The sequence below is a fragment of the Mastacembelus armatus genome, chromosome 4, assembly GCF_900324485.2.
Source record: "Mastacembelus armatus chromosome 4, fMasArm1.2, whole genome shotgun sequence".
Lineage (NCBI taxonomy): Eukaryota > Metazoa > Chordata > Actinopteri > Synbranchiformes > Mastacembelidae > Mastacembelus > Mastacembelus armatus.
The window spans coordinates 22,107,308-22,118,370 of record NC_046636.1 but is presented as its reverse complement, the minus strand read 5'-3'; the positions used below and the strand labels follow the sequence as shown (position 1 = coordinate 22,118,370).

At 44.2% G+C, this 11,063-nt stretch overlaps 1 protein-coding gene across 2 annotated transcripts; it reads right to left on the bottom strand.

Annotated features, from left to right (window-relative positions):
- Window position 1: 1 nt before the first annotated feature.
- Window positions 2–10,812, bottom strand: pfas (phosphoribosylformylglycinamidine synthase). 2 transcript variants are annotated; one of them, XM_026304961.1, is made up of 28 exons: window positions 10,664–10,812; window positions 9,614–9,736; window positions 9,366–9,501; window positions 8,569–8,674; window positions 8,289–8,487; window positions 7,136–7,241; window positions 6,867–7,007; window positions 6,659–6,783; window positions 6,420–6,548; window positions 6,089–6,220; window positions 5,684–5,812; window positions 5,530–5,603; window positions 5,283–5,439; window positions 5,140–5,201; window positions 4,870–5,031; window positions 4,459–4,695; window positions 4,130–4,360; window positions 3,781–3,961; window positions 3,323–3,406; window positions 2,944–3,099; window positions 2,448–2,567; window positions 2,184–2,329; window positions 1,907–2,105; window positions 1,737–1,828; window positions 1,536–1,650; window positions 1,306–1,455; window positions 1,024–1,164; window positions 2–703 (listed from the first exon to the last, which is right to left on the bottom strand). In XM_026304961.1, exons 2-28 carry the CDS (start codon window positions 9,732–9,734, stop codon window positions 396–398), a joined length of 3,939 nt encoding a protein of 1,312 aa, XP_026160746.1. In that variant the 5' UTR covers window positions 9,735–9,736; window positions 10,664–10,812; the 3' UTR covers window positions 2–395. The 2 variants fall into 2 exon arrangements, with proteins under 2 accessions (XP_026160746.1, XP_026160745.1); XM_026304960.1 differs by having other exon boundaries at window positions 1,737–2,105.
- Between the last annotated feature and the right edge of the window lie 251 nt (window positions 10,813–11,063).

The window sequence follows — 11,063 nt, the reverse complement described above, 5'->3', positions numbered from 1 at the left end:
GTCACTTTATTATTTCTTTATTAGGTGTGTGCAGTATATGTCACATGTTCCTGCATTTTTAATATTATATTTATTAGAAACCTCAATGTCTAAAAGTTTCAACAGAGCAACAACTGATAATGCTGGCTGACCTGATATGTAACAGCTCTGTAAAATATGAGGTGATTGCTAGAATTAAACCTTGAGACTTGATATAGTCAATGAGATTTCACAGTAGTCTCAAAGTCCTACAGTATTACAGCAGGCCTCAGTAATGATGTAAAAAGACCAAGTACTGAGGTGAACAAAAAGGTGAACTACACTATCGAGCAGTGTAAACAACCCTTAAGCTTTCATTTGACACAACCGAACAAGGACAATACTTTTAACAGCACCATTATTTTAGACTCTTATTACTATGTGGTATTGCACCAAGCAGCTGCATTTCTGAACATGTGTAGCCAGGGTGAAGGTGAGAGAGACGTTCTGAAATCTCTTGGGGCCCAGGGCCACTGCCAGCTCAGGGTGCAGCGCTCCGGGTGAGGCATCATGGCTAGGTGTCTGCCGTCCCTGGAGCACAGACCTGCGATACCCTGCGGGGAGCCATTAGGGTTCAGTGGGTACTCTTCGGTGGGATGACCCTGGTCATCAAGGTAACGCAGGGGGGCGAGCCCACTAGAAATAATCTGGTCCTTGACCTGGGAGCTACGGAATTGCATCAGACCTACGGGAAGGAAAGTGATCAGAGGAAATCAATATGAAACACAGCTGACTCTTATAGAACTTGCTGAACTGTGACTTATAGAACAGCAGAATGACCTGCAATTACACAAGTTTGAAATGTCCACACTGAGTAACCTCTTTGTGCCCAGTTATAATTCAACACTGAAGAGCAACTCAGGTAGTGGTCAGAACTTGATGTTGCCAAGAGGAGCACAGACACTAATTTTGACAATAACGACCAGTTAAAAACTTAAACTATTACTGTAAAGATACATAAGCATAATCAACTTCATAACAGGTATGACTTATTCCTGACTCTACCTTCTCCATGTGCAACCCAGACTCCCAGAGCTGAGCCCTCCATGCCTCTCAGCCAGATGGACGGGGACTCCTGGATCCCAACGCTGACGAAACGAGACTCAAACCTGCCAGACTTGTTATAGGTCAGCACCACTTCAGACTCTAAAGGAAAACATGGAAAATAATTAGAAAGAACAGATCTCCTCTCTTAGGGCTTTGTTCATTTCTTCACATGTTGCCATTACAATGTTAATGTTACTCGATTTCTACTACAGTACTGTTCATCCTGTTACTGTTCTCTACCTGCTCCATCCTTGCTCTCTCCCACCCAGCCCAGCAGGGCGAGCAGCTGGCAGCCATTACACACACCCAGGCTCAGCGTGTCGCTCCGCTGGCGGAAGTGATCAAACTCAGCCTTGGCCCTGGGGTTGTACGCAACAGTAGCAGCCCAACCTTTCATGAGAGGAGAGTGATGTTAAACAAGAAAAATCTGTATCTCACTATCAGGTTAGACACTTTTTGTGTTTATTTGCCTTTAGCTGATCCCAGGACATCTGCATAGCTGAATCCACCGACAAACACGACTGCTTTGAAACGCTCCAGGGTTAGGGAGCCAGTGCACAGGTCCTGCATTGTGACATCCCATACCTGCACAGAAAATTACAGGGTTCAATTATAAGCATAAGCAGTGCATTTTTGATGAACATATAGTCAGCTGATCAGGTTCTGATTACCTCAAATCCTGCCATGTAGAGAGAGACAGACATCTCTCTGTCTCCATTACTGCCCTCCTCCCTGACCACAGCCACACGAGGCCGCTCTGCAACTGAGACACAAAACACACCAACATCACATGTATGAATATCTTTGGTCAGGCTAAAGTTTAGGCCACTTTTTAACTGACCGATGCTGGGCAACTCAGATGGGTCAAAGGTCAGTCTGAAGTAGGGCTGTGTCCTTTTGGCTAGCCCCTCCTCTTCCTGTTTAACACAGAGTTCATTGGCCTGCAGGCGCTCCAGCTGGAAACTTGTGTCCTCCCATAATGCTCTGAGGTTAGGCAGCTGCTCTCTCAGCACCTCCTGTCCATCCACATGGACATTGACCTGGAAGACAAGGGAGGAAAAAAAGATCATCACAAACAAGACATGACAGACAGTAAATGTTAACGCTAAATGTCTCACCATGGCCTCCGGTCCGAAACCACAGGTTCTACCGATACGATGGCACTGTACACCTGCGTCACCGTATCTCTGACACACGGTTTGGACATGAGCCTCTGAAACCTCCAGAATTAAACCAAGTTCCTCACTGAACAGCAGCTCCATGACTGGACAGACAACATGGGGGGCAGCAAAAACACCACATGAGTTTATGATGACCAGATACAGTTGGTGGCTCGTATGTGTGAACAGCAGGGAAACCAACACCAATGACACGTCACAAACCTCCAGTTCCTTGTGATGACAACTCAACATCAATCCCACGATTTCCTGCAAATGCCATCTCCAACAAACAGGAAATGAAGCCTCCATCACTGATGTCATGTCCTGCACTCAGCAGACAATCTGAGAGAAAAAAAAAAAAAACTGCTACCACTCTCATTCACATTTCACAGCTTTCAGTTGCAATCTATTTCAGAAATGTATCATAATTTCAACTTATCTGATTCCTTTACTCACTAAAAATATTTCATGTTTTTAGAAGGACCTGCACGATTCTCAATTAATTTGATCACTATGAGCTGGTGATTAAACGTAACAGAAAAGATACCGCCACCTGTCCTGCTCCTTTTATTCACTGAAGATGTACAATAAAACCAGCAGGTGGCTGTACAAAGCTGTGGCTGAACTGAAGCTAAAGAAAAGTTTGCTCCCAGTTAACAAGGCTAAACTTTTTCCTCCTCTGTGGTAGGTAGTACTTTGCCTGCTAGTGCAAACTGACCATGTATGAGTGTCTGAGTAGTGCTGAAGCAGTTGATCAATAGTTCTGGCTGTTCCAGGTCAGGAGAGCAGTCTCCTAGCTGGCTGTAGCACTGAGCCAGGGCAGAGCCTCCCAGACGATGACTGCCTGGACTGAGAGGAACCCACAACAACACGCCTGCAGACAGAGGACCAAGGGTCAGAGGGAGGCTGTCTGTTACTGAGTATGTGGTGTATATTAGTTAGAAAAAGAAAGACGTGGATTAAAATAGCACTTGAAAACCTTTTTGCCATTATAAACTCAAACTATGACAATTAGAAATATTCCTTATAATGCTAATAGGGCAATTATGTTCATATGTGTTTGTTTGTGTGTGTGTGTGTGTGTGTGTATGTCGTACCTTTGCCGTCTGGATTTTCGAGATCAGGTGTCACAGTTGCTGTGATGTCAGGACAAACAGCATATGCAGATATGACCAGAGCCCCTGAAACAGAGGTGAAGCTTAGGCCAAGTTTAACTTAACGAGGCTCATACGGGAACACACAGGGACTTCTTCTATACCTTGCAGGGACTTTACATTGACTTGTATTAATTTCCTAGAGACTTACCTTAACCTTGACCCGGCTAACCCTAACTCTTACCCAAACCTTAACCTAACCTTAAATCAAGTCATCTCTTTAAAAATCAGTTATTTAAATGGTGCTTAAAGTCTCTCTCTCACACTCACACACACACACACACACACACACACACACACACACACACACACACACACACACACACACACACACACACACACACACACACACACACACACACACACACACACACACACACACACACACACACACAGAGTACCTGGAGCTTTAACCGTCTCGCTTCCAACTCTGGCAGCCATACTCAGAGAGTCCTTGCCCCCATCGATGGCCACTCCCAACTGACCCATGACCTCACACATGGCTTTGCAGGCTTCCCACAGACAGGCTCCCTCACCAGGCAGCTTAGCAGCCCACATCCAGTTACCACTGCACTTCACATCCTGAAACACACAACCAGGACATTGATGTTGAGTAATTTTCTTCCATTTCCAACCTATCGTTTCATTACCTTGGTACTGAATTACGCAAAATGCATTTCGATTTTGTCTCACTAAAAAAATTTTCCTTTTTGGCTTTTAACTATAAGAATCATCACTCTCCCCACTCACCTTCAGAGCTGTGACTCTGGCAAACACCAGGTTGGTCAGAGCTTCTCCCACAGCCATACGAGCCCCTGCGGCAGGGCACACCAGGCTTTTAATTGGTTGCTCTCCGATGGCTGTCGCTGCTCCCTCTAGGCTGAATGGTGACAGAGCAACAACAGCCACATCGGCCAATGGTGTGTGAAGAGGTCCAACGCACTGTTGCTGGGCAACCAACCCAGTCACAGACCGATCCACCTGAGAGAGGGAGGGAGTGAGGACGTGGCGGGTTGAAAACTGTTTCAACAAAGTTACTCCTAAAGAGAGACAGAGTGTTAGACAGACATGTAACACACCTTGTTGGTCAGGTAGCGTTTGGATGCCACTGCAGGCAAACGTAAAACTCTGTCCAGAGCATCCTTGACTGTCAGGGCAGCAGGAAGAGCCAGTGCCTGGTGGGTCAGGGAGAGACGCTCCATTTGAAACTCTTTCTGTGGCATCTTGCCCAGAACCCACTCCAGCTGCAGGTTGACAGGACAGCGGCCCAGGTCTGTCTGATCTCCACTGCCTCCTTCATCATTCACCAGTACAATCTACAGGAGCAATGATGTTAAAAGAAATACATTGATGGTGAACTGGAGACTAATTTCAATGTGATTCTTGATGTTTTCCAGCCATATGACCTGGCTGGTAACCTCCAATCACTAAAGTAGATTGATTGATACAGTGCACGTGCATTTATTAACTTGATCCAGACTGAAACATACCTTGCCATCTCCGGTGATGTTTCCAACAAAGTCAACAGGACACTTCTCCCTGTCACACACCCTCTCTAGGAAAGCCCTGTCTGATGGTCGGAGCAGCAGGGCATTGCTCTCCTGATACTCTGCCCCCCATAGCTCCAACACACTCAGTGTGGGGTCGCCTTTCTGCATAGCCGAGTCAGAGAGAAGAAGCAAACAATGAGTGAACAGAGAAAAAGCAGCGTCTGTGCGTCCGTTATGCATCTATGGGTTTGGAGTTTATGTGTTGAATACCTTGAATCTACTGCAGTAGATTATGGCTCCTGCTGGCTCACTGAGCTCCTTGAGCACGTTGCCTAAGGATGAGAATATGTCTCAGCATTGTAATTTTCGTCTTATGTTACATAAATTCTGACAAAAGGCCCTGTGCTTTGTACCGTTTCCTCCTGCACCCTGATCATGGATACTGCAGACTGGATTCCCATTGCTTCTTTCCAGACATGCCCTGAGAGCACGATTCATCTTCTGCTCCATCTCAGCATCACCCCTCTGCACCGCACCCAGATCCCTGTCGCTGCAGTTATCCCCCTGGACCTGGCAGCCAAAATATGTTGAAATACACTCAAATGTATGCACCAACTAGGGTCACTGGAATTTTCAGTGTGAATTTATGTAGCTCCATACTTGCACAGAAGAGGCTGCCCCTCCTCCCACACCAATTCTATACACTGGCCCGCCAATCTTCACCACTTCCATTCCTACAAGCACAGCATTGATTGATATGTGTACATGCAGCCACTGCATTGATTAAAGGTATTTCACACTTTAAAAATGTTACCAGGGTCTGCTTCTTCCTTCTTAATGTGTGTGTCTTCAATAGAACCAAGACCTCCACTGAACATGATCGGCTTGATCCACTCTCGCCGCTCGCCACTAGTTAGCCTCATGCCAAAGGAACGAGCAAAGCCTAGAGGAGTGAATATCCAGCATAACGTAAATCAGCAGAATGCTTTGTATTCTGAAAACGATTTCTTTTGGGGCAACAAATGAGCATCTTGACACACTGGTTACTTTTTAAAACAAATTTTCTGCAACCATGACAATAATGGCAAATCCCTGCTTTATAGTATACACTGAATCAGATCTGTTTGGTCAACTGTTTTGACTCAGGTAAAGAATCAACCATTTATTTAACAAACCATTCTAGTTATGCTTCAGTGTATATAGTATAAGTTTTCTCTACCTGACAGGACAGGTTCTCCAAACTTGTTGCCATAGTCTGATGCTCCATTGCTGGCCTCAATGGCCACCTGCAGAGGAGGGGCGAAGCTCGAAGGATACTCCCAGCCTTCAGATTCCCAGGGCAGAACATAACCTGGAGAAGAGGGCAGCAAATATAGACACGTTGACTGATTAAATATTTGTGTCACTCCATTTGCTCATTTTAGGAGCCTCAGGGTTGCATTTTGGGACCAATTTTATTTTCCCTTTACATGTTTCTCATGATTTGGTTATTTGAATTTGCTGTCTTGTGTGTAACTTGAGGTTTGAAATGTGCCACAAAACATTCTCACCGGGTATATGCAGGTTACCAAAGCAGTATCCTGCAGTGCCAGCGATGACATGACCTCCTCGTCCAGCACTCTGGATGTCTCTGATACGACCTCCTGTCCCTGTGGTGGCACCGCTGAATGGAGCTACACCTACAGATTAGGTTCAGTTTGAACTGACTGCTTAATTATTGCAGAAATGGGAAAAAGGGTGGAAACTGCCATAAAGACTGCAAATAAGCATAGTTTATGCTTGTCCTGACCAGTTGGGAAGTTGTGTGTCTCTGCCGTGAAGATGACATGTCGTAATGAGCGTCGTGTCTCATATGGGCTGGCTTGGGAGGGGTCCTTTGGGTAAACACACTCCAGCTCCATCCCTTTGATACCACTGGACACACATTTCATATTGAGTCATTGCACAGAGAAACGCACACGGATCATTTGTGGTTGCTGTGCTGCTTCGGTTCCTACCTGCTGTTGTCGCAGAACTTAATGACGTTGTTCTGGTTGCTGTGCTGCTGGGTGCCCATTATGAGACTGAAAAGAGTCTCCTTCTGCTCCTGCCCATCGATCACCATCCGCCCCCGGAAGAACCAATGACGACTGTGTTCACTGGAAAAACACGGTGCAAAGAAAGCAATGGGGAATTGAAAACACCAAGGAACAAAAACTACAGGGTCGGGCAACACACATGGACCACAAAGCTGCCCTGCTAATCTGCTCATTGCACACAAACCCACCTGTTGGACTGGGCCAGGTCAAAACACTCCACACTTGTGGGGTTCCTTTTAATCCTCTGGAACATCGATGTGTAGTAGTCCAGATCCCAGGAGTCAAAGGCCAGACCTGCATCAAACCACACAAGATCCTGAATACCAAAATACGACAATGAAGAAAAGATACTGCATCACACATGTACAATATTGTACTATTGTTTAAACAGCACTGCAGACATGAACAGATACACAGTTGATTATAACCATGTAACACCGGTAAAATGCAGAAACACAGACAGACAGACAGACACACACACACACACACACACTTCCAAACAGCATTATAAATCCTATGTCACATCATTTAGAATTTTTGTTCTTTCTATTAGAGACTACATTTAATTTAACCAAGGAAGCAAACAGTGAAAGGTCAAATAATCTTTATGGAAAATTTAATAAATGGATTCTATGTAGGCCATTTTAATTATCACCTCCAAAAATGAGTTGAGCCTGGGAAAGCCTATGAAGTGCTGTACTGAAGTTATTTTCATCTATTTGAGCAGCTGGTGAACAGCGATGAAAGGTGGGCAGAAGTGAAAAAGCAGAAGCAAGTACAACATGTTCTGCTGCAGTGACAAGTGTCAGCTTGAAACCTGCTCATAAGAAGAAGGAACAGTCTGAAATGGCTGAAATAAATGATCAATTCTGTGCATTGCAGTAAAATTATTTCTGAGTTTCAGTTGAAAATTTAAGACCCTAAAAAAAAGCTGTTTTTTTAATTTTGGAAAAAAAAAAAAAGACAAAATCTTCATAGACAAAGTGACTGAACACAACCAATCAGATCAGCCTGTATCTCGTCTTGGGTTTTATTAGCCTTCACATCGTATTAACCATAACCATGCTTGTGTCAGATAATCAGCAGCATCACAGCTGTCCTGTGACCATACCCAGCTAAGTAATAACGTCATGCATCATGTGACATTATTATTGCCAGCAGCAGACAAAGTGTACTCACAGAGAGCTGCAAGCCTAAAATGAGGCATAAAGAGAAGAGAGAAGAGTTGCAGGATATTAAATATAATATGTCTGAGTAACCAAGCTGGAGATAGAGGTGGTGAGAGTCTGAGAACACTTGAAACAGAAGCTACCAATTAAAAAAGTGCAAAGCCTGTCTCACCCAGATCATTATTTGCCTTCTCCAAGGCTGCACGGCCCATCCCCAGGATGTCCACCTCAAATACCGGCTGCGGTTTGGTTTCCACGGTGAAGGAGGTGATGGGATGTTGATAGATACACTCTGTCATAGTGTCATACAGACACTCAATCAGCCTCTTCACATCTCCATTTAGCTCATTCACACTCTCTCCATTTTGTGGCTGGAAGGGAGAGAGAAGCCTTGACATCTCGAAGCAAAGCTCTACAAAATGAGATTTCTGAATGAGTTTGTGTGTTCAAACCTTGATGAGAAACCTGCGAGACAGCTCCACCCGCGTGACATTAGTGAGGCCAGCGCTCTGGCAGATGGAGACAGCGTTAGTGGACCAGGCGGTGGAGAAGTTCAACCTGAGGGGCGAAACAAAAACCATGTCAATTAAAACTGTTTGAAGACCTTTTTTTGTAGTTGGGCACTGATGCATGATTCACCAATTTTGTTCCTCCACTGTCACTGATTAAGTAGTCATTTCTTGAAGGTTCATTTAATCATCTTAAATGAAACCATATGGTATTCTCTACTGGAATTCATAAGATTGCAAACAATGTTCATCCACAATTCGATGGATTAAAGTGATCTTTGAAAAGTTCCATATTTATATTATTTCCAGTGGATGTGGTCAACATCTGTTCACTTTAGATGAAAAACATTCTCATATTTTAGTTTTCTCTATTGGTGCTATAAGCTGTTTTATATAAAAATAACACGTATGCATTCTGAAATCTTCTCTAATGGAACTTTAAAAAAGAAAAGACAATGGGTAGATCGATATGACGTACTGAGCACATTCATAGTCCTCAAAGGATAAACCCTCAACATTTTCCACACTTTATGAGTTTACTTCTGGTACCACTTTTTATTTCAGTCCCACTAATGTTAAAGCTCTGTGAAAAGAAAAATCTTTGGGTTACTGCTGCAACTTTTCTTTGTCTAGTTAGAAAGTTTTAAAATGTCTTCAGGATAATGAATAACACAAAGCCTAATGTAGGACAAAAGCTGCTGTTACAGCTCATTTATGCCACTGTATGGGCTCAGCAGCACCTGGGTCCAATCTCCACCAGTTTCTCTCCACTGCCCTCTGTAAGGTTTGGTGTCTCAGACAGTGACTCTGCCTGCAGGGGAGGACGAAACAACCAGAGGAGAACCTCCTTCTGCTCTGCACCGAGACTCTCACAGCCTGCAGCAGAAAGCAGGAGGAAACAAAAGTGCAAAATGGATCGCTGGAGAACCCAGAAGGTACATAAGTGAAATGTAAGCAATTAATTACTGTGCATCAGCTGCATACTCACCAGTCAGCTCTACATTATAGCACAGCTCAGTGGTGACTGACAGCTGAGGGTAGAGTTTGGATGCCCTCTGTAAGGCTCGTCCATTCACAGCTTCATTACTGTAGAACCGCACTACAGCCATGACTGACAGAGGCAGAAATACAAATTCACTTCATTAATAAAATCAATCACACATTGTCAGGTACGGCATAGGCATCACCTGTCAATAAAATGTATTCACTCCACTTCACTCATTGCATGTGCTGCAGGAATAGATGTAAGGTCAATTGCAGAGGTCAAAGGTCAAGGCGGATTCACAGTGATAAGGACTCAGGTCTTTTCATTCAGGTTGACCTTTGTGTCCAGATCAGTTCAGATCACGATGAACAAATAATCAGACAGCAGGTCACTGGTGGCACAGTGCAACGGTTCATACCATGAACTCATCACATTAGACCAAAGCAACATGTTATGTCTATGTAATGTTAGTCTTGTATGGATGTTGCAGTTGAATGTACCTTATTTGCAAACAGCAAGTTTTACCTGAAAAGTAAAGCATGCATCCTAAAGTGAATCTACTTTTTTTTTTTTTTAAACTTAAAATCCTTCACTCATAAAACATTATGAGTAAAATAATAGTCTGGTGAAGGAGAATTATACTTGATCTGCATTTTCACTCAGAACTTTCACAGCTGCCAGTCAAAAAAAAAAAGCATGTTTTGTTATTAAACCGTGCAGAATGTGTGGCTCGTTCATGTCAATGCCGAAGGTATGTCCATGATAAACACTCATCTGCCTGCAGACCCCTGGGTCAGTGTGTGCACGTCACACTGAGCTTTCTGTTAGTCTCTATTAACGCTGACGGTCCATCTAAGTTTGTAACAACGTGGACTGCACACAGGACACAGCTGCTTAATGTGTGTCCGAGCGATGCTGTGATAAACAAACAAACAGCAGCAAAAATACTGTTAGACTTCTATCACATGAAGAGTGTGTTAGCATAGCGCTGGGACTGTGTGCCGTGTAGACCTGCCTTAGCGGAAGGCCAGCTGCTAAAGTTAGCTAACTTACCGCGGCACTTTCCTCGGGATGAAATCTTGAGCTATTGCTCCCCCTTGAAGTTCTGGAGAAACTTCTGCTCTTGCTGGGCGGAATGACGCTGGTTTGGCTGGATCAGGTCTGCACCCTCACAGGACCGATGGACGGACGTCTACACTCACGTGGACCCGCTTACACTGTGTGCGCATGCGCGACAGCCAATTCAAAGGTGTGGGAATGGCTTCAGGAGGAAATGGGATGAACTCATGCAGTCACATTGCTTAAGTGGAAAGCAGCCTGTGACATCTTTAAGGAGCCCCTCTAATACTGATGGAGAAATTTCCTAAACTGTGAAATATGTGCCTGTCAGTACAAAGTACAGTTTTTTTTTCATCAATAGATGAAAAATATGTAGCTCATATGAAAAATATTT